The following is a 24,991-nucleotide window of genomic DNA, read 5'->3' as shown; positions in this document are numbered from 1 at the left end:
AGAGTTCGACACTTGTCCGTTAGGGACCACCACAAGTCGATGCCCTAGAGATGGTGGCGATTGCGGCGGTGAATTAACCAACTACCTCAAACCGTATTAGAAATTTTAACCTGGGCTGGCGACTTCTATACAGTATATATATTCAAAGCTGTTAGGTATACAGTCCTGTGCACATGAGCTGGAGATGATGCCCAGGGGTGAGGCGGTGCAGAGCCGGCCGGGGAAAAGCGGTGTGGGAGGGGGTTGTTGACAGGGAGGGGAGAGGCCCGGATATAGGCCGGCGGCTCGGCGGCGCTCGGGTTCACTCGCGTCCCGCGCCGCGCTCTCGTGTCAGTTCCGCCCGCGACCGCCGCGCCGCGCCACCGTCGCTCCACGCTCCCGTCCCGACACACTTCTCGCGCCATGGGCAAGGCTGTAGGTAAGGAAGCTTCTTGCAACTGGGTGCAACCCTTAAGGCAATAACCAGGGAATTTAATTAAATTGTAGTAAAGTTGAGGCATTCGATTTGCTATTTAAAATATGCGTATCTTATAACTGTAATGCAGAATTTTTTCGAGATTTTTTAAAATCATTATGAGCGGCATCAAATGTTAATTGTTTTGTTACTTAAATTATATCTTCAAAAGTAATGTCTTAAGATAAATTAAAATTGTGTTACGCTGTGCTTTATTTAATTAATCTGTTCTACGATGCTGGCCAAGAAAAAAATTTTGTATAACATAAAATAAGGATGTTTTAGGTAAATAAAATTTAAAAAAAAAAGGTTGTTTACTATTTGAACCTACTGAGATTCGCCTCGTTTATTTCATCTTGTTTATTTGCATGATTGGTTTTTAACTACATACCTGCGTTCAGGACACTTAAATTGGCTTACGTGGGTCAAGCCAAGACCACAATTCACGAACACCGAGAGAAAATAAGAGTGGAGGGGAGATGGAATAGAGATGGGCTCTATTAGTACTTACAATTTCCAGTAGCAAATAATTTGATAATGATATATATCTCTAGGCTAAGTATTCGCCACTCGAAACTGGAAGTACTCGCCAGAGCCCATCTCTACCCCTCTCCTCTACACTCTTCTTTCTCTCGGTGTTCGTGAAGCTGTGGTCTGCCTGTTGACCCACCTCACCCAAGCTAGTTAAGTGTCCTAAATGCAGGTATGCAGTTAAATGTCCCGTGAACATGTATGAAGTTATAACCAATCGCTGATATAAAGAAGTCTAAATAAACAAGATATCTCTCCGTATATTCATATAGTTTAGAACATTTTATTATGTACATGTAACATCCTCATTTTATTTGTAACAGACCGAAATGAAATTCTGGTTACAACAAAAATATTTAAGAAATATTGATTAAACCTTACATGTAAACGACTAATAGGAACACCTTATGTTTATTCTTTGTGAAGAAATTAAACTTAAACCTACTGAGAATCTGGAAATATTTTTCGACTTACAAGGGTAGGGCGCGACTTGGGGAAATTCACTTCGGGAAGAGACTCGGTGTATTAGTAGCATATCTTCAGGGTGTCCACCCCTTGAAATGTAATAAAGCTCACTGGCCAGCCAGTTCCGGGCAAGAAAGGTCATTTAATATCCAAGCATAATTTATATAATAGTTAAATTTTGCTCTAGCCAACGGCGCAGTGGCGTGGCTGGTTTCATTCTTGCTTGCCGCCCAGACGCTCGGATTTCGATTCTTAGGCCTACTGTTGATCGCTCTTTTTAATGATTAATTATTTTTATAATTTGACTGTTTACAAATATTATTAATTTTAAAAGAAATAATTTTTTTTAAATAATGTGTTTATTAGATTATATTTATTTTACAGTAATAATTATGTCTTTGAAGAATAAAATAATGGGACAGTAACAATAGTTATAAAAAGTCCTCATAATTAAAATGTATTATTTTTATTAATAAATGTTATTCATATATTTTATAATACAAACAAGAACCTGGATAGTAATTATAAAAAATTTAAAAATATTTATTTTTTCGCATCTTGCACAATTAATAAGAGATTATTGTTTACATGAACGATGTTGTTGAAGTAGATCTGTTTGAAAGAATTTCACTCAAGAATAAACTGCCTTGTTTGTTCAGATTTTGCAGAGAAATAAGAATAATCAAACGGTTGAGAAATTGAACACAATATTGGGGTAAGCAAAAGAAGTTACCACATTACGTTTTTCAATAGAATACAAAGAAAACGATAGAAACGCAACTGCTCAGGTCAGGTCAAAATCGGTTTCGGTAAATATGTATTAAACGGATTAGCGCCAAAAAAAATCGTACAAATATGAAATAACTTTCATTATATGCTATCTTACGTACTCTCTTCAGAACCGCCTGCGGAGATAAAAAATTCCAATTACTTTAGGAGATATCGAATTTTTTAATCTTCATTTTTTGGCGATTTTTTTTTAAAAAAAATTTAAAAATCCGAAAATACCTTTATTCTGTGCTCTTAAACTTCCTCTTTTCATTAAACCCGGCTGAGATAAGAAATTCCAAATACTTTTGGAGATATCGAATTTTTTAATTTTCATCCTGTGCACTCGTGCGGCGATAACGGTTGCTTGTTTACAAGTATCATTTTTTTTTTTTTGCGATGTTCCCGAACGGAGAAACCTAAGATGCACATAGAGTTCTGCCATTCCCGATTACACCCGAACAATTCACCTTCGGCCAACCTCGGGTTTATTTATTAATATTTCTCTGTTTATTTTAATGTAGCTATACTAACCTAACTAACCATCCAAATAGTTTTAAAGTGTTTTAATGTAGCTAACCTATCCGACCACTTTTAATATTTCAATTCATTTTTCCTGCGCAAAAATAAATAAATCCCGAGGTTGGCCGAAGGTGAATATTCGGGTGTAATCGGGAATGGCAGAACTTTATGTGGATCTTAAGGACTCTCACGTAAACGAATACATCATGTAAAAAGAAACTTACGTGAGTTTATTCTGTTCATCCTTTTTCCCGGTTTGTTAGGTCAGGTCAGCTACATTATAAATACTTTAAAACTAAACAACCAATAAAATTAATTTTATTATTTTTAATGTCTGTTCAGTTTCAAAGTATTTATAATGTAGCTGACCTGACCTAATCTACCTTTGTCCCATTTTGTTAGGTCAGGTCAGTTACATTATAAATACTTAAAACTATACAACATGTAAAATAAATTGATATTATTTTTAATTTCTGTTTATTTTGAAGTATTTATAATGTAACTAACCTTACCTAATGGAAAATTTATGTTATTTAGACATTCACGCGCACACGGCAAAATATAAAATGGCGACGGTCAAATTATTACACACGTCTGGTATAGCAAAATAAGAACGGCCATATCTCCAAAAGTATTTGGAATTTTTTATCTCCGCAGGCGGTTCTGAAAAGAGGACGTAAGATAGCATATAATGAAAGTTATTTCATATTTGTACGATTTTTTTTGGCGCTAATCCGTACAATACATATTTACCTCGGTTTCAACAGAAAATTTATAACCGTTTGGATAGAATAATTTCAAAATTTTAATTACATTTTAATGACAAGACTCAGTAGAATATTTATTTATAACTTATTATTAAACCCATTAATATTTTATACTTGAAATATAAAATTATTACTTTAATTATTATAATATGAAGCAATATCAAATAAATGTTTTATTATAACTAATAGAAAATAACTTATATTTAAATTAATAATGTTAGTAAAAATTATATTTATTAAAAAAGTTATTATTAAAAAAATTCTCAACCAGCGAGGATCGAACCCCGAGTGTCTAAGTGGCAATTCAATTAAATAGTTTTTTTTTTACTGACACACTTTTTACACTTTACAGATCTTGTTATTGCGACATGACATTCCAGCACTCAGTGCTCTTTTACCTAATTTAGTTGATATATATACATTTCTGATATGGTTATAGTAAATCAATATTTAAATTAAAGGAAATTTTAAAAAAACCTTTAGCAATGGTTTTTGGAGCCTCTTTTGACTCAATGTTTTTGTTTTGAGTCTATACCTAGAACATATTTACACTGCAAGCCAGTACGGTACTACCTAGACCGCCCGTCGGCCAGAGGGGAAAGTTACTAACTAGTACGTAAACCGTGTTTAAATTTCCAAATGCGATTTTCTCGGGAGTGGCTGGCCAGTGTGCTTTATTACTTTAAGGGGTAAACATCCTGAAGGTATACTAATAACAAACCGAGTCTCAACCCGAATGCATTCCCCAAGTCGTTCCCTCTCCTCGTTAGCGTAGTTGAACTAATACTCACATGAAACTTGCCAATTGTGCATTATTGTCACATTTGGGTAAATTATGAAGGTGATTGTGTCCTTCGTGCTGATTCGGTTTTCATTACGTTGAAAATTTCATAAACTAGCCAAGGCCTACCAACAACTGGGTGGAACCCTTAAGGGGCCCGCCTCGTCAGGGGTGTATGTATGTTAGTGAGGCAAGATGATAAGCGCGACGCTCGATGGTATTTCTAGCGCGGTGTCGCCTCTAAGCGCAAGGCTCTGAACTGGTGCGCAGTCTTCTCGTCGTCAATTGATAACTGTGAAATTTGTGCGGTGACCGTATTTTTATATTACGGGGAAATGAAGATAAAGGTGTAATGCAAGCCCCTTAAGTGCTTTCAAAAATCTGTACCACTTGTTTTACACCTAAAAATTACTCTGAAAACATGCGTTTCAGCCATTTTAACGCTTCTAGAAATACAATTTAAAAACATGATCCAAAATTAAAAGTACTTTTCGGGCCTCAGCGAACTCTTAAATGCTTTTCGTAAACATACCCCACTCGGATATCTTGAGTAGTTATGAAATCGCGTTGTTTTTCCTGAAGCTCTGCACACCGTGTGTGTGACCAGGTAGGCGGGCCCCTTAAGGCAATAAGCAGGGAAATTAATTAAATTATAGTAAAGTTGAGGCATTAGATTTGCTATTTATAATATGCGTATCTTTTAACTGCTATACAGAATATTTTCGAGATTTTTTAAATCATTATGATTGACATCAAATGTTAATTATTATGTTCCTTAAATTATATCTTCAAAAGTAATGTCTTAAGATAAATTAAAACTGTGTAAGCATATGTATTTTCGTAGACACTTCGGAAACGTTAGGACCCACCTCGGAGAACAGGACAATGTAGGGAGTAGTGGTGGAGAGGTCGCTGTGGAAGTATCACAGCCGTGTGTTTGCTTGTTGACTCGCGGCTTCCTTATCGCCGCGACACTGGCGCTACTGGCGCTACTGGCGCTACCGGCGCTACTGGCGCTACTGGCGCCCTCGTGGGCCCGGGTTCAAGTCCTGCCCGCCCCACCTCTCCTATCTCGGCCGGCGCCTGTCTGGCCGCTGTTAGCTCCGAGGACACGCTTCCTGCCTGAGTGCGTTTTTTTAGCGATCCTGCAGACAGCGGTGAAAATAATATCTACGGATGTCACATATTTGGCTATGAAGACTTTTTCATTATTTTTTATTTTTACTAATTCAAATAACTTTTAATGAATTTAATAAAACATCATTTATTTAGCATTTCCCGTACTTAGGCCTATATCTTCATTCCAGGCACACAGGTGCACTAAACCAGCCAAACGTATGAAATGCAATCATATGTTGGTGAGCATGTGACAAAAAAAAATTAATTAAAGAGTATTTTGAAATATTTTATTTTGTTTCTCTAACAAATAAAACTAAAGAAAATTAAAGTGCCCACCTGCCCGTATAAACCTCTGCACTCTCTTGCTTTGACCGACCGTGCGCGCTGTGTCTGTCTGTGTCTGTCTGTGTCTGTCTGTGTCTGTCTGTGTCTGTCTGTGTCTGTCACCTGGGAGCGCTTCCGCCTCTCTCGCTGTTCCTTGTCGGCATGTACTGGCCTTCCCTGCAGTTCTTCTTGTTTTCTCAACATGTGGTGTTTTAGCTTGAATATTTCTTGACTGCAATTTGATTTCCTGATGTGGTCGTATTGACTAAACGACGTTGATATTTTTTCCTTCCATTTTAAATGGTACTCTTTTCATCCGTAAATGAGTTTGTTGTTCGTTATAATGTAACTGCTGGGATTCTGGATGCTTTCTGGCAGTTCAACCGTTCGATGTTCTCTGCAGCTCATTCTGCCTGAGGTTTAACGTTTCAACTCACACACAGAGGAAATTAGCAGCCAGAAATGCCACGATAACAGTTGATTGATAATAACGACAAAATTTAACGTAGAAACTAGGACTTTAATCGTGAAAAACCGCAACCGCTTTCACCTTGCTTATCTGAACTCGTCGAACTAGCTGTTTAATAATTTTGCAAATACCTATTCTACTCTGTTAAGGTTCCCCATTATATTTGATCGTTTACACTGTTTATTTTAACTTTTTTTTCCTCTGTAGCATCTATATATGTGCAGTAAGATCAGACAGTGTGTTTGAACATGTAGCTATCCACACAACTGGCTTGTTGGTGACTCGGAACAGGTTTAATTAGTTCTTGAGATCTAGGTTCAAATCCAGAGCACGATAAGCCAGTCTCATCAAGATCGTATTATTTTGCGTCAATTCTTTGTTTTTGAAAACATCTTGCTAGTTCTTGCTTAGTGATGAACATCTGGAGAAGTTAAGTTTCGAAAATATGACCTGCAGGTATATATTCACAACAGACAAACACTGTTTTGTGCGTACATTTGTGTAAAATATATTTATAGTCCCGACTTATTTATTTGATTTTTGCTTCCTACGAAATTAAATCTGTAGTTCTAAGACACGAGAAACACGAACCTGTCAGTAACACTTGACACTGCTGCCTCTGCCTGGTTCTTCACACCAGTCAAGTGGGGCCGGCGGAGTAGCTAGTAGCTTCTCCCGCGCTGCCTGACTGCTCAGCATGCCGTGGACCACATCCTCAGGGTTCAGCAGTCGTCACCCCAGACACTGTGACGGATAAAGGGAACTCAGCTCTGAGTCCAAAGGTCCACGAAGAAGAATGACCTTTCGGGAGGTTTATACCGTGGTTACTCTTTCAGTCCGCTGTACATCCGACTCTAATAGACTCGCTGTCTACAAATATATATATTTCTCTTCATTTTTACCATCAAGTTGGACTCGAAACATGTGTGGGTTTCTTTATTGCGTGTAAGTTGATTTGCCCCATACGACAGTGGAGAGGCGCCGTGTGGTCAGCGCGCTGTCCTCCCGACACGGAGACCTGCCCGGAGGGAACGTGGCGGACGTTTCCTCGTCTCTCCCGCGCAGCACTGCAAGCACTGCGCCGTGTGCGCTGGAGATACAGTCGCCTGTGTGCTTCAACGCTGATACACTTAGTTTATCCTCTCTCATTCTCGGGCCAGCGGCATCAGGATCACAAGACTCGCATCTGTATTGCTGAGGTAATGCAAGTCTTGTCAAGTCATCTGCGGCCCTGTTGAAGGATTACAGTTTCGGCGTACGTGTAACGCACAGACACACTTGTCGCTGGTATTCCATCAGTAGACCGAAGTACGTGTGATACGGCGTGTTGGCTCGTTGCCACAACGCCGAAATACCATAACGCCGATTGTCAAAATTGACCACAACGCCGACAGCTAGAAAACTGCTGTGTACCACAACGCCGAAATAACAACTGAATGAATTTGTGTGTGTTTCTTAAATGTACCTTAACGCCGAAATACCACAATCAAACCTAACCTTACCTAACCTAACCTAACCTAGCGTAATATAACCTAACCTAACTTAACCTAGCCTATTCTAGCCTAACCTAACCTAACCTAGTCTAACCTAACCTAGTCTAACCTAACCTAGTCTAACCTAACCTAGTCTAACCTAACCTAACCTTTGTGGCAGTCCTGCAATGACATTTTTCGGTGTTAGTGTATTTCGGCGTTGTGGTAATTCGGCGTTGTGGTAATTCGGCGTTGTGGTACACAACATTTTCTAGCTGTCGGCGTTGTGGTCAATTTGGCATTTCGGCGTTGTGGTATTTCGGCGTTGTGGTATTTCGGCGTTGTGGTTCGTCCCCGCTCATTCCGAGCGCACTGCCGCGGATCGCAGGCGGTCGTGGAGTACGTGAAGGTGTCAGGTTTGTTGCTGAGTGAGAGGGCGGGTGCCGCGGACAAGATAACCGCGGCAGCGTGCGGCAGATGCACAAGCAGAGCATTAGCATATCGCGCCTCTGTCGGAGGTCACCCGGCACAGCCCGAGGTCATCCCGCCGGGTCAAGGGAGGTCTCTCCCCCCCCCCCCCCCCCCTCAACCACCCCCACTCCAGCACCAGCCCCTTCACCGCCACTCGCGGTGGCACGACACGGCCTGTGTCGTATCCGTCAGTAATGACTTCGCTGTCGATGTTCAGAATCAGCTTACACATACTTCAATCCGATATTAATATTACGCCCCAATTTGATTCTTTAACATATGTCAATATTCTACAGAATGAGTCAGAAATCAACCAACAAACTTCGGCCACAGGTTCATTTAAAAAAAATTTAATTTAAAATAAAACCGTATATTCACATTGAAGTTGGAGCTTCAGAACCTTTTATTGCAAAAAAAAATAGACCATTAAGCATCTGAATAAGGTTAATTGAACAGATGTATACATGTTCTTAAAATGATTCATGGAATGGGTAATTTTGATTTAATACAATTGTTTTTTAACCTGATACCACGATACTGCTTTAGGGGTAGTAATGGGTATTAGGTGTGGTTTTCGAAATCTAATGTAATAAGTAGGCTGGGAGATTTTATTTTTCCAAATCGGACATAAACCGTTATCTTACTCTTAATTTTAAAGTTAAGTGTGCTAAAATTGAAAAATAAATACGTATATCCTTTTTTAAGAGATGGTAAAGGGTGTCAAGGTGGTTACTGAAACCTCCTGTGGACAGGAATAAGTGGGTGATTATTTTTAAATAAGATAAAGAATTAAATTTACTCTTTTTAAACATTAATTGTGCTTAATTTTAGTAATATGAACCATTATTATGCTCTAAGGGATTTAAAAAATGGATGGGGTGGTGTTTCACAATTTTTACGTAGGCAGTGACCTTACACATATTCCTAAATTATATTTGAACAGTAATTTTCCTCATATTTTAAATATCATGTTTCTAAATTTTCATAAAGTATCAAATTTCTGCCTTAAATGACGGGAAAGGGGGAGAGGATGATTTTTTTTTTAGACATTCCACTGTAATTTTAAATCAGTTAAATACAGTAACTACACCTTAACTTAAACGTAAAATGTACTAAATTTCATCAAAAAGTGCAAACACTCTGTTTTACGAGGTAAGAAAAAATTGGTTGTCTGTAAAGTCAGTTTACGGACGATAGTTTAACGTGACGTCATAACAAAACATTGATGAAATGATTGCATACTTTTATGAATAAAATTGAATCATTTTTATTTTAATAATAAAAGAATAAATACTTGAAATTATACTAGTAATCATATTTTTAAAATGCAAGAATGATTAACCTTTATTGCCGAAATTGTTGTTGTAATATACAATGAAAACCACATTAACTTTTCACTTCACTTTATAAACAGTTGACGAAACAGTTCACGTGTAGATGACTTGTAATTAATTTTAACAACTGGCGTTTAGCTATAAAGTTTAAATATAATTATGAACAAGTTTTTATATAAATAAAGTGTAATCAAATATCTATCATCAATTATATGAATTACCATAATTTTTTAGTCAATTGTAACATAACCTATTATTACTGCACTTGCCGACAGATGCTACTTTTTTTTAATAATAAAAGAATAAATACTTGAAATTATACTAGTAATCAGATTTTTAAAATGCAAGAATAATTAACCTTTATTGCAGAAATTGTTGTTGTAATAAGCAATGAAAACCACAGATTAAAATTCGTCGAGAATATTTTACTTTTTTTATGTCTTCCAGTGCTCAAAATGATATGCAATTGTGGCCCCGGGTACGAAATTTTATTTATAATTCATTAATAATAACGCCCCTCGCGATAAACAAAGGAAAATATGTATTAACGAGTGCCTGGTTGCCGTGGCAGCTAATAGATATCGCAATTCATTCGGTTCGTGTCCGTCACCGTAGACTACTGCACCATAGGGAATAATATTATTTCGTTTTTATAATACGATTTTATAACAAATACGCATCCCAAATACACCAAACTTATTTATAATGAGTTACAATATTTTTTAAAACATTGTGCAAAAGATCCCGGGTGTAATTTGAATTATTATGTGTAACTGTAAAACACCATTGTTCGTACAAAAAAAAAGTATTTGAAAATTCAACATTACTTTTAAATAACCGTACCGATTGTGCTGAAAATCGGTGGACGATTGTTAAATTACATAATATTAATAATTCAAACGACGAAAACATAATTGAAAAGTCAAATCGATGGTTGTTCCAATCGAGTGGAAGATAGATGCCGCGCATGCGTACAATGAGCGTAACGGGACACATCCGTAGTGGGACAATGTACGTTACGGGACATTTTTTCGTGCGTGTAGCCGGCGTTCATCGATTTATTAGACGTCACGTCAAAAATGATTCAATTTTATTCATAAAAGTATGCAATCATTTCATTAATGTTTTGTTATGACGTTGTCACGTTAAACTATCGTCCGTAAACCGACTTTACAGAAAACCTATTTTTTTTCAACATATTTTTTTTTCGTGATGACCTGAAACTGAATTTCGAAATACTATGAATTTATGAAATATTGAACTCTTACTCTCGAGTCACACTCACAATATGCTAGGAAATGTGGCAGAAAAAATGTGACGATTGCGTCCGCCGTGGCACAAGACTCTGTCCAATGGCGCGCGATGCGTCACAGTCCTCACTTAGCGTAACGAATTCTTTGATCCTTTAGCTATCCAGTGGTGTAATTAAATTTTGGATGGAGATGATAGATATGTAGCTGCAACACCAAACTGTATCACACCGATTTTGTTATCATTCGTTTTTTGAACTGCCTCCCACTATGGAAGCAATTATTTTAAAGACGTATTCACGTCAAAAAGCCGTCCAGTGTCGGGCCAGCTTGCGGGCATGGTCTGCCTGCTCCTTAGCGGGACGCGTGGGCGCCAAGGAGAACACACTTCCTCCTTGACGGGCAAAGCAGAGACGTGCCAGCCAGGGAGGCAACCTTCCAGACTTCTCGTCCACACTCCTTCCGTTCTCGCTTTATAACGTGTCGAATTATGATCTGAATTAATTATTTCAGCAGTAAAATGTTCAGCTGCATTTTCGGCAGCTACAAAGTTTCTATGGATTGCAGGTAGTGTATTTAGCGTGGAAAATATCTGTTTTGAACTGGCATTGGCACAGTTGGACGCTATATTGTACTGGTCGAACGCTCGTTATTCGTCGCTTGTTTCACAATCAGCTACACGATGGGTGCTTGATTGTGCGTGGTTCGGGGCTGGTATTGCAGTCACGCATCTCGCCCGTTGTACCAGCAGCGAGCCTCCATAGGGGCGCTCGGTCGTCCTCGGAGCGACCTCACCCGAGGACAGACGCCACGATAGATAACCCAGCCGTCGAGCGACGAGGCCAGGGGACAGTCTGTGCGTGCAAACACTGTCCCTCGACAATAATAGCTCATACGCTCACATTAACGTCTTTTACACGCTCCTTTCAACTCTTAACTTATTATTCTGTCGCGCACTGAAATCATACTGCCACAGTTCCACGGGAAGCCTTCATTTCACAGACGAGAGAGCCACACCCAAGTTCTCCGAAGTTCATGCTGGCTTTTTTTTTCCGTACCACAACAGGTGTATTTATTTGGGATGTAGTTTACTCATACGTCATACGTCGTTCTATCTCATTGTATAAACCGGCGTGGCATTAAATTTTGCGGTCGATTAGGATAGGTTAGCTACATTATAAATACTTTAAAACATTGTAGATGGTTGGTTATATTAGGTAAGTATAGCTACATTAAAAATACTGTAAAATCATTTTATGGTTGCTTAGCAAATAACTTTTTAATATGTAGCTATCCAGCGCTAGGAAACCGTTTACGTGATTCCACAGTATCTTTAATGTAGCTATCCTAACCAAATCAACCGTCCACAATGTTTTAAAGTATTATTTTAATGTAGCTAACCTAACCTATTTGACCATTAATTATCATGAGTTGTCCAAAATAATCATTCACGGACACACGGCAAACGAAAAATATGGCGGCGTACAAATAAATACCGTTGCCTTGTTTATTGTCTTTCCTTTTATCAACACCGCCATATTTATTAACAATGAACAAAAAAAACCGAAGATGCACGATCGGGCGTTTGGCTCTCTCGTCTGTGAAAAGGTTTCCCCAGTTCCACCGACTTGTGTGTGGACTCTTTAACTGTCCACGGCGTCATGTGGAGACACCGTGCATAGATTAAATATCCGACTTAACCACATCATCATTGTTATTTGATGCATAACCACATGGGATGTGTCCACGCTCGCAGAATGCATGGGGTACAACTGTAGGTACACGTCGTAATCCACTTGGCAAGAAGCAATTCAAATTTAAAAAAAAATTAAATAGGGTTATGAATATTGATGGTAGTGACTGTTGTAGGGATGGTTATTGGACTGTGCGGCTTTTTATAACGAAAGAAAAAAATTAGGAACACATGGTTTTACTCCGAAGGTATGGTTCCGTAATTCCTACTAGTAAGTAATTTTGTATCTTACATTGCAATGTTGTTATTTTACGCTGCCGCCGCCATTCATTGTTTAACTATTTATTTTATTTTTTATTTTTTGAGAACTTTTGTAAATGTTGGTGATGTTGTGATAATGAAATTCTTTTAAATAACAATTGTATTGCAATTCTAATGAATTTTTGAGCCTTATATTTCATGTTTGTTGTTTTATTATAATAGGTAATTTTATTACGAAATGTGTATTTTGTTACATTGCATTTAAGTACGTACTATTTTGAGTCACGTTGTAACGAACGAGTCTAATGGGAGGCAAAATTTTGAATAGAATTGTTAACATAGTTCCTTTTCTGTGAGGAACACGTGCTGTGCACTGAAGTAGCTGACACATTGAATTCCGCAGTTTTTCCAGGCAATTCTTTGATTACAGCCGTCGTATATTCTGTGTTTGATTTAGCTGGTGTTTCATGTATCCCATTTTATCCCTGGATCCTGAAGGCTTGATCCTGATGGCATCATCCTGTTGGCTTGATCTTGTGGTCATGATGCTTGCTGTTTTATTTCAGTATCCTGCACATAAAAGAAATTGAGAAATAAGAAAGAATTATGATTGTAGGATGAAAATAAAAAGCCTTTTTATTCGACTTTCGATTATAATTCATTATTATATGATAATTTTTTTTAATGTACAGGTAGTTCCAACGTATTGAAATAAAACAGCATGCATCAAGTACCACAGGATCAAGCCAACATGATCATGCCATCAGGATCAAGCCTCCAGGATCCAGGGATAAACCTCAATATATGAAACGAAAGAATTTGCGAATTTTTTATTCCCCATAGTTGGCCACAGTTGTGCTAAACAGATACACGATCGCGGGTAAAATTGACTGGCGGTGGCAGTGTGGAAACACAAGTAATGTAGGATTTAAACTGCTATTTTTCACGAACCAGTAGGAATTAAGAAACCGTGTTTTCAGGGTAAATATAGGGACGTGTGTAGTGTGTGAAAACTATGTTTTCCGATTTTTTTTCTTTCCGATCTGTGATGTCCGAGTATTACCGTTATAGGGTTTTGTAATTCTACATTGAAACTATGTGAAAAAGGTTGTATGTCCATTTTGCTACGGCATACATTCCTTCTTATTACAGCTATGACCTCTAGTTTTACACAACTCTCTTTCTCATCATTCGTTATGACACGTGAGCGCCGTGGGTTGTTTATTATGCAGGACACTCATGGTTAGGGTTTAACACATGCATGATTTCGTGAAAATGGCTAACCTGAAAGTTTTCTAGCTTTACGATATTTTTTTTTTTTTTTTTTTTTTTTTAGTTTCAATGTATCTACTTGCTTATTCAGTAAAAATAAAAGAATGACAACTCTGTATTATAAAATTACCCACGGGGAAAATCTAACGCCAAAATACGCCCAAATTATCGCCAAACATATATTCACAGGTGTAATATGTTTTGTGTAGGAAACATTACTCGCAAAATTTGTTTTGGTAAGCTGCAAGTAGTTAAATTTATTTATTTAAAACGGTATTCAAAGAAATTATTTTTAATGGTGCTTAGCTTCTTTAATAATAATTTTAGGTGGATAGTTAAAAGTGTTGATTGTTTTCAAAACCGTTTCCATCTAGTCTCTTGTGGCGAACCACCTGATAGTGGTGTGTCAGGAAGATTGTGAATGTCGCGCCGCGTCAGCATGGCACACATACTTCAAGCAAACATATATTACTTTTACAGCAACGCATTGCCGGTGAAATGGGAATTATTTTCTTGCATGGAGTTATTTTTTTTGTAGCAATACACAACACCTCATTGGTAAATTCTTCATATTATCTGTGATTAAATTGCTAACGTTCCATTGCTCCGAAATTTGCGAATAACTGTCAACATTTTGAAAACACGATAGTTCCGGAGGAAATAAAACTAGCATGTGCCTCTAGAGTCATAGTATCACAATACATTCAAGACCTGCTTCGTGTTAGTTTGGTATGATAATCAAAACAAGCGGCTCTCTCGGCAGCGCAGACGAGCCAATGTTATGACACATGCAATGCTAGCAATGGTAGACACACTGATAAATATTTTTAACACAGTACGATATCTCTTTAGAATTAATGTAAAAAAAATTAAGTCGTATATAAAGTCAAGATTCGACTATTTTTGACGTGCAAACATCTTGGCTCTCGTTATATGGCATTTGGTAGGAGTAATTTCGTTAATGGAACGTAAGTCCATTGGAACTAAAATGTGTTCCTAAACACTGTGCTGTTATCTGTGGAAGTCTCGGAAATCTCGCCAAGATGGTGGACCCACGTTATTCATCAGTATTTAATAATTCCGCGAACGTAATAAACGTATTGGTGTACCAAACTAAACTTTATAAAAGTACATCTCTCTTTGAATATTTTATGTTTCAATTTATAGTCACAAACAGAAATAATAACTTAAAAAATACGCATTACAATTTTGACATTTATTTCTTAGTTAACACTGAATGAAGAGATAGCGCACCGTTTGTCATACTTTAGACATAACAAATTGTTAGCCCACATATATTTGACGCCATGTTGAATAAAAAACTTCGTGATGAAATTTTTACATCTTAAGTGTTGAATCACCGGGAAGTATTTACAGACTGATTTCTGTCGTTTAAGCAAAAACAAATTTAAATACCCATACTTAGTGTTATGATATGTGTATTAGAATGTTTCAGGTTAATTTTATTTTAATGTGTCTATTATACGACCACTTTTAGATTGAAAAATACGTATAAGATAGCGTAGCGTTCGTAATGCTTTGAAACCATGTTTGTTTCAACACAATTTTCCTGGCTAATCAATTATAGGTACTTATTTAAGTTGCGATTATATCTGGTTATGACTATTCAAGATCACAAAATTTATTCCAGGATAGTTTCACTACCATAAATTTAACTTTGGCACACCAATACGCTTAGTACAATCCCCGATGTTCGCAAAAGTTAATATATAATCTGGTGCATGTTGTCACACGTGGGTCAGCCATCTTGACGACTTCTGCTCGTGGCTATAGCAGTTTCTGCATGCTTGCGCATTGGACTTTCAATATATTAAATTTCCATTGTGTAATGCGCGCTTATTTCATTGCATTTCTGGTTCATACTAAAATTTAACCCTCAAATACCCTTAAGAAGTATAACCTCAAAAGTGCAGGCGATGATAATTATTCCTGTCTAGGGGGGAAATGTCACTGGTTCAGCTTCGAGGTATTTACATGCGACGGGTTCGGTACTCCTGTTGTTCGGTTAGCCCTGAGTACCATCTTGTTGAACAGAATTATAGTTAAGTTTTATAAGAGTCCTGCGTAACATATGTTGTCCGAGTTTCGTATTATAAGTTTATTTGCAACATGAGAACACAATAATTTGCTTGTTATCAAGTTCAGTTGTTTACACATCATTGGCGAGAATTGAAATACTAGCTCACATTTTGTTTTGTGTGTTTAGCCTTTAGAATGTAATTTGTTTAACCAATGCTGTGTCAATATTATAGCAAACATAATCGCAGAATTATTCTATTTCGATCATAATATTATGTTCACTTCCACTTGCATATCATATGTGCGAAATAGCATACTTGGAACACACGTGGACCTCGGTCTGTGGCGACACCACGTGGTTATTGTGTTAGATCTGTAACGGTTGCATCGGCGTACACCAAGTAAGCGGTAAATGTAGTTGTTCCCTTTTGAATATTGCTCTATTTTACACAACATTTAACAATTAATAATACGTAATATCTGTGCATGCTGAAATAATGAAGCTTTTTAACACGGAAAGTATTTGAATTGGTCGAGTAGTATTTGAGTTTACTTCTTTAAACATACCATATCACGCACTCTCTCTTTATAATATTTCACGTTATTAAAGATATGGCTATGTTTCGTCCCTGGCCGAGCTATCTGCGAGCAGTGAGGCTTATCACAGATAGCCGGGCCTCGCTGGGCGCTGTCAGAACAGCTCTCTCTTGCTGCCCGCCATGCATACAGCCTACTGCACGTGGTTCACCGTCGGTGCTGAATATGAGAGGCAGTTCGCCACCCGGCGCCTTCTCCCATAAAACTACTGTATTATGCATTCAGGATGTACACGCTTTTTTTTTTCTACCTGGTTCAAGGAGAAAGTCCGTCATGCCCGGTAAGCACTCGCGCAACCTTGCCGCTCTCAACAAGCGTCTTTGTGAACGTGTTATCCTGCACTTTCCTCGGTGTATCGGCCCGACAGTTTCAGCACAACTGAGCTAGGAACTGGTCTGCCATTGACCGCCGAAGGTCTGACGAACCCGGCCCTATTGGGTTACGAGCAAGCGCCGCCACACGAAGTGCGCCGCAGAAGTGAAGTAACCTCTCTCGAGGCTATGACGAGCAAGACGGCGCGATGGAAGTCTCAGAGCTGCGAAGTCCAAGGTTCGCTCTATGAACCGTGCGGATTCAATTCTTGCTAATCAGGAAAAAAACTGGTTGTCTGTAAAGTCGGTTTACGGACGATAGTTTAACGTGACGTCATAGCAAAACATTGATGAAATGATTGCATACTTTTATGAATAAAATTGAATCATTTTTATTGAATTATAACTATTTTGTATGGATACAAAGAAGGAGTGAAATGAAATCTACAATTTAATTGATTCATTTACTTTTATTTGCACTCATTAATTCAAATATGTTTATTACTTTAACGAAGAGATTATTTTAACTATAACTTTTATACATGTTTGCTATTTAACTTCTTCCAATATGTGTTATTCTGTTAAGGATAGGACGATGATAGGAAAAGTAGGAAACGAATGGGAGTGTTTCAAGGATGATGTGAAGGAAAATGGCTTACCCAACACCAAGATGCAGTAAAAAATAATATATTTGTGCCACGGACTCTGCAGCAATGCTAGGAGGAACGGGTTAGCAAAGAGCAATTTAAAATGAGCGTAACGGGACACTGTGCGTAACGGGACACTTTTTCGTGCGTACAGCCGGCGTTCATCGATTTATTAGACGTTGTCACGTCTAAAAAATTTCCTGTAAGTTTTAGACATATCATATTTGCAGTAGGGTTAACTCTGATGACTCACTTATGCCTGTCTCGGAGGAGAACCACACGAACAACTTTCAAAACCAACCGGCATTCCAAAACATAGCAGCTGAGTGCTGAGGTGTTGTATTTGTAATTTACTGACGTCGATGGCTGGTACACTTGCTCATGATTGGTCACCGTTTCCACGTTCCACCGCATTCAGACATCAAGTGAATTCTAGCTTTTACTTTGGGCCTCAGACTGAAGTGAACACTGAATGATGGTGTGCATCTCGTATAAGTCAGGCAGCTGAGGGGAGGCGACACAAGGCTACAGTTGAGGCCGAGCGTCACGGCGAGACTCACGCTTATGAACGGATCTGTAGCTTTGAGTCTACCAGCGTAACGGTGGTCTTTACCAGTTCCTCAAATACACAGCAGACGCCCACACGTATTCCAAACAGCATTCAACATTTCCGTCGTTAAGATAATGGACAATGCTATCAACATACTTTTGAGTTAGTCCAACACTACCTCTGTTTCAAGTATTTTCACAAAAGAGAGCACAGGTGGAAGAATCTCTGAACTATTTCATGAATTCTATCCAACTGCATCAGTAGGGTTGGTTTGACCGAGTCTGGCGCAGGATCTAGGGCGAGGTGCGAAGTGCGGGTCAACGACCGACCACCATATTGGATTATTACATAACGGCGGCCATCTTGGATTACCTTGATCTTGACCTTAAACTTTACCACGGCGGCCCTCTTAGATGACTTTGATCCCAGCCGCCGTTTTGTTCCATCGTTTTGGTCACAGAGCTTCATCACAGTATTTATCTTGTGAGCTTCAAGTGCTTCATCGCAGTCTTCGATATTGTCAGCTTCAGGTCGTTCTGTATTGTTTTCAATTTCATGGACGCGACTAGAATTTGGTGTGAATATATTTTTTTTTTCATTTCCCACGAAGGAGCTACTTATTTCTTTTATGTTTTAATTCCAAATCATAAGTGAGATCTGGGATAGTAGTTTTTTTTTTAGAATCTGCATTTACACATCCTTTGTGATCTTATAGGTCGCCTAATATTTGCCTTAAATTTTAAATTTTTCAGATTTGTTAGGATAATAATTTCGTATTTTTAATATGGTGGACATGTCATCATAATTCAAAATGGCGGAATCCAAGATAGAGAGAGGTGGTTGTAGGAAACAAAATGAGGGACGTTTCTAGGAAACATAATGGCGGACAGGATCATGATAATCCAAGATAAAAACTGAGGTCCAGTTAAGATAAAATGTCAAGTTCCAGATCTTACAACATGGCCGTCATGACGTAATAATCCAATATTTTGGCCAGTCATTGACTCGCACCTCGCCCTGGACCCTGCACCAGACTCGGCCCAATCACACTACTCGCATCTCAGAATTGACTGATAACTGTTTCATTCAAATTAATCGTGTGAATTTAAGCTCATTGTTTTTTGCCAATATATTTCTTTAAAAATTGTTTAACTTTTGGACGTTTCTGTAATTTACTGATTCTGAGGAATTACTAATAACATTGTATAATGGGTGGTTATTGTAATGTACAAATAATCTACCAAATAATTTTCTAAAACTAAAAATTAAATTAAAAATAAAATTAAAAAAATTAAAAGCCAATTACTGATAAAATATAAAAAATAAGCAATCAGTGTTTCATAAACTAAAAACATATATGCATTTGAGTATTGCAATAAAAATTAGGTCAGTGCATTTGAATGACCCGAAAGAGTCATGAATGTAGCTTTGACAGCCACTGGGAGGCGCAGTGAGTAACTGTGACCTTGGCGCCGGCCCACGGGCTGTGAAGGGGCCTGATGGACTGCCAAGTCTAACCTGGAGCGAAGAGAACAGCGCGCCTCTCGTGATGCCGGGATCAGACGACATTGTCTCGCCTCGCCTCGCCTCACCTGGGAGCCTGGCAGTCTGGGAGCCTGGGAACCTGGCAGTATGGCAGCCTGGCAGCCTAGCAGCCTGGGAGCCTGGTCCCCTCCGCGGGGCAGAGCGCGCACCAGCTGCCGAATGCGGCACGCGACCAGCCTCGTCCCGCAGACTCGGCCCTCATGCATATTCACCCCGAGCTGCTGCGGCACTGCGGGCTGTCTGCCGGTCAGGGTCAGGGTCAGGGTGGACCTCGCTCGGCGGCAGCAACCCCCAGCCCCCAGCCCCCCAGCCCCCCCGGCTCCACGCCTGTTTCACAAGTGACTGCATTAATCACTACCTTCAGAACTTATTTACATCGCGTGGAATATCAAACACGTTTTGAAGTTGAAGAATGAGCACGCATAAGACAAGGAAACTGTCATGGTAAAAGGTATAAAGGAAACACCAATTAAACTGCTATACAAGCAAAATAATAGTACTTATTTATAACAATACTAGATGACATAAACTTCGCAACACCTAAAATTAAATTGATTGCAACTTCATAAGCGATTATTAATCCTTATCAACCTTCCAACTCTAATTCATTGAGATCGAGAATTTTAGCCGCATCGTGTACGGTTTGGGTTTTGTTTGGTTATTAAATGGAACTCGTTTGCAATTCAAATGAATTCAATGTCTTTTATTTACATGAAAGATAAATGCAGTTAACAGTCAATGCAAAGCTCTCTGGTAAACTACAGTTTTCGTTTTGTTTTCCGGCGCGTAAATAAACCCCGACACGTGAACACGCGACATACAGTTGTCCGTGCGCGAAACACGGGAACTCCCAGTTAATTCCGCAAACTTCCAACGACTGGCCTTGTGATTTGGTGATGGTATCGCGAAGGCCAGAGGTACGGGGAATTGTAGCCGTTTAAAATCGAATGGCAAGTCCGTTGGAATCATCGGGATGCGCGGAATAAATACATCCTCTCCTTTGTACTTTCCCTCGATAATCTTCGCCTCGCCAGTTTAATTCCATTGCATAGTCGTGGTTGATTAATTTTATGTAACATGATGATGACTGAGCCGACTTTCAATTCCAAACTGTAAGATGGTAACCCAGGCAATTTCAGCGAATTCAAAAATTATGTGGCATGAAACAAGAGTATAAGTTCGTATGAAAGAAAAAAACGTAGAGAAACAATTGGTAAAACCGGAATTAAATAGACTACTGGGAAACACAATTCCTGTCGCTTCCATGTATGAGGTGTGTCGGGCTTTAATGGGGAGGAAATACATCATTGTAGCCCACTGTGGATTACAAAAATCGTTTTAAAACAACCTCACTGTAAACCTGTGTAGCTAAGTAATCAGAGAAGGCTTGTTGAATGTTTCTTCTAAATCCTGGACGGTAGAAGTTCCAGCACAGGCCACGTTCCTGACAGAGGCGTTCCTGTGGTGGTAGCGATGGAACCCATCCACACAGGGACAGTGTTAGGGGGAGGTCTGTGGGGCCGTGTTTGACAATGGTGGTCCTGTGGTGGAAGTGTTGGGGACCACATACCCGGGGACGTAGCCAGGGGTGAGGTCTGTAGCGACATTCCTGATAGAGACGGTCCTGTGGTTTGAGCATTGGGGACCACCACTTCCCCCCCCCCTCTAGGGACATAGTCAGGGTGTGGGTCTGTGGGGTCCGGACCCTGGAAGGTTCCTGACAGAGGCGACCCTTGTTTGAGGAGCTTTGGGAACCACCACCTCCTCCCAGGTACGAAACCAGGAGGGGAGGTCTTTGGGATCCGGACCCTGACAGGTTCCTGACAGTGACGGGTCCTGGGGTGCAGTAGCGGATCCAGAGGGGGGGCTAAGGGGCTCAAGCCCCCTCCAAAAGCATTTGGGTTCACTATTGTTATAGTGTTTGCCTTGATAAAGCCTAGCCTCAGCTGGGTCAAGCCCCTCCCAAACCAAAATCCTGGATCCACCACTGCTGGGGTGGGAGTGATGGTGGCAACCTCCCCCCCCCCCTTCTCAAGGATCAAGCCACTATGGTCCTGACCCTGGCCAGGTTCCTCACTGTAGTGGTCCTGTGGTTGGAACGTTCGGGACAACCCCCAGGTATCTAGCTAGGGGGAAGTTTCGTGGTGTCTGTACCCCTCCCTTCTGTGATAAAAAACAAGTGTAGACCGCATAATAAAATCACGTAAACATAAGGTACAAGGTTACAGAGAGATTTTTTGTAGGATTTTTGTACTCCTTGCTGGACTACAATAACATATTTGCTCCCCATTATGGCCCTACAAAATTCACACACAAAAGCGGCAGCGATTGTTTACAGTTATTTAATTCCGGTTTGTACACATGTTACTGGAAGTATGTCTTTCATGCAAACTCAACAGTTGATTTTCACTTATTTAATAACTTTAATATATGACCTCTTTTAACAAAATAAACATTTTTCACGTGAGAAAAAAGTGTTGAAATTAGTTAAATAAGCGTCAAATTATGAACTGAGCAGTTTTCTTCTATCGACCAAAATCATTTATTAAAAAGTCTTATGTGCAAATCTTGTAGTTCTAAGTCAACTATTCCCTGAAATTTAAGTGTGACATTAAATTTTCTTTTAAAATTTAGTTATAAAAAACTTACTCATAAAAATTATGTTATGCATATATACTGGACCTCCTCCTTAAAATTCTGACTACAGCCCAAATGTCCCCTAACAACAACTGGAACTAAAAAATAGTATAGATTTAAAACAAATAATCTAATTATCTTTATTATTGAGATTTTTTTTTTAAGAATCAAACAAAGCATTAATAATGACAATTTATTGAGGCTGTTATTTTATTCTTAATTCCGGACTTATCATTAAACTGGCATGGGAAGTATTCAGTACTTTCCGAAACCCTCCATCACTCGCCCCCCTCAAGATGAGAAGCTAGGTACCTCCTGGTTCCTGACGCACTCATCGCAAACTGACACGGTTCTCCGAGTTCGCATACTTGAGAATGACTGCGTGGTTCTCTGAGTGCACGCACTCAACAGCAACTCGCGCGGCCCTCGAGACGTCAGGCAAACAAAGACACGGGTCATACGATCACCAGGAGCTCTGGCTCGGCGATAAGGCGGACACCCGTGTCACTGGAGCTCAGTGTTGCTGTTATCTGGCAGCTGAATACAATTGAAATTGATGGATACCAACACGACCTTCAGTGTAATGCACTGTGACATACTAGCACTTTATCGGCGTTACCCGGGCACACACACGGTTTGAAGAGCTTCAGGAAAAACAACGCGATTTCAAGACTACTCAAGATATCCGAGTGGGGTCTGCTTACGAAAATCATTTAAGAGTTCGCTGAGGTCCCAAAAGTAATTTTGATTTTGGATTAAGTTTTTAAACTGTATTTTTTAGAAGAGTTAAAATGGCTAAAACTCATGTTTTCAGAGAAATTTTTGGCGTAAAACCACCGGTACAGATTCTTGAAAGCACTTACGGGACTTGCATTACACCTTTATCTTCATCTCTCCGCAATATAATGTTACGGTCACCGCTCAAATGTCACAGTTATCCTGTGACGACGAGAAGACTGCGCGCCAGTCCAGAGGAGACACGGCGCTAGAAGCACCGGCGAGCGTCGCGCTTATCATTCCGCCTCACTAACATGAGGCCGTGTCACAAATTTGTGCTCCTATCTATATCAATGTTATTTTAAAAGGCAGTTTTTCTCAAAGTCTATAAGAAGTAGGGGCCGGAAATTTTGCCTACTGAAAGTATACAATACATTTAACATAACCACTTTTTTCAAATTTAGTTATCATATCATATATAATTTCTGTGATGAAAATAATATTATCAATATTTTGATTTGTCCAAATACAGTGAAATTTTGCTTATATTTATAATTATTTAGCAAAAACTGAAAATACCATTGAAATGTATTGCACATTACCTTTCGATCAGTGTCTTCATGATCATGATGGGTTTAAAAACCTGGGTGTAATCAAGTCTTTAACTATTACATGACAACATTTATACTTAATAATTTGGAGATAGGCCTTTTCTATCCTCAGCCCCTGAGCTTTTACTACCTGGTCTGGCGACCGACCTGACACTCTTCAACCACCCCAAGGGTCTCCGATTGCACATCCCATAAAAAAAAAGCTGTTCGTTCATTTGTTTTTGTGTTCGAGCGAAGGTTTACTTCTCCACAAGTGCCACAGACTTCACACATTTATGCCAAGGGAATATTCCGCTGATGTGACGCCATACGAATGTATTATTCGCGACCATACAACTTTTTTGTTTGTCATCGGGAAGAAATAAAATCATGGTGTTTTCTATACAGGGAAAAACCGTCGTTTATCAAGCAAGAGTGGGGTGTTTATTTCAACTAGAAGAAAGAAAAACAGAGGGGAAAGTTTGCAGAGTTACAAAGTTATCAGCATAAAAATAGAAGTTATTTTTACGTAGCTCCTACTGGAATGAGTATTTTGTGTTGAATTATGTAGCATGATTAATATTCTCTTATGGTATGTGTGTTTTGTTAAAATCTTATAAAACATATCTTACTGTTGAAGGATTTTCATTTTTTTGTGATGATCTTACTTAAACAAGTTTTAATTATATTACACATGTCTATTTTAAAAGCATTTTAATGTGTACTTATAGAATTGTAATAGCCTTTATACGGACTCTCAAAATGCATGTGCGCATCTATAATTATTTACATCACCATTATGGCCGTTTCACAAGATCAAATATTTATTGAATTCAATCCGTTGCCTTCATTGTACATGATTTTCGATATGTACATTGAATTCAATACAAATTGAAGATGTTACTCAACTAAGCTTATTCTTATTAACTTATAAGTATTTTGTTTGTTCAGTAGGTACATAAAAGTAAAAGATTCTTTATTATTTAAATAATGAGCATCTATAAGCAATAACGTTTTCTAAATATTTACATAAACATAATGGAATATATTTTTTCAATACTTTATATCTAGATCACATAAACGGCAGTATTATGTAATCAATGAGGTAATGAAATATCTTTAAAGGATATTTTCTCCTCTGTAAAGTAAATTTGTAATGCAGCCCTCTTAATGTTAGTCTTGTGAGTTATTTCGTCTTCTAATATGCTACAGCAATATATAAAATTAAGTTTCGTTAGTGTTTTAGTCTTGTGTAATGTTAAAGTGTTATGTAATCAATTCAACAATTTTTTGTAAATTCGTATTCATAAAGATACATATCGTAATAAGATCAATAGTAATATATGTAAATTTAAATTCTTTGAAACAACGCCGATAAGAGGTTCTCCTACCTCTGTTAAACTG

General features: G+C 38.7%; 1 protein-coding gene across 1 annotated transcript in view; it reads left to right on the top strand.

The window, feature by feature from the left end:
• The first annotated feature begins 303 nt into the window (after positions 1-303).
• The window catches only part of LOC134537839 (aquaporin AQPAn.G-like), a 154,000-nt gene continuing 129,312 nt past the window's right edge, over positions 304-24,991 (top strand). The window contains exon 1 of the mRNA XM_063378698.1: positions 304-418. Within this exon, the coding sequence (XP_063234768.1) occupies positions 403-418 (16 nt within the window). The 5' untranslated portion in view covers positions 304-402. The remainder of the gene's footprint in view (positions 419-24,991) is intronic.

The sequence above is a fragment of the Bacillus rossius genome, chromosome 12, assembly GCF_032445375.1.
Source record: "Bacillus rossius redtenbacheri isolate Brsri chromosome 12, Brsri_v3, whole genome shotgun sequence".
NCBI lineage: Eukaryota > Metazoa > Arthropoda > Insecta > Phasmatodea > Bacillidae > Bacillus > Bacillus rossius.
The sequence above is the reverse complement of the archived record's forward strand: the minus strand, read 5'-3'. Positions and strand labels throughout refer to the sequence as shown.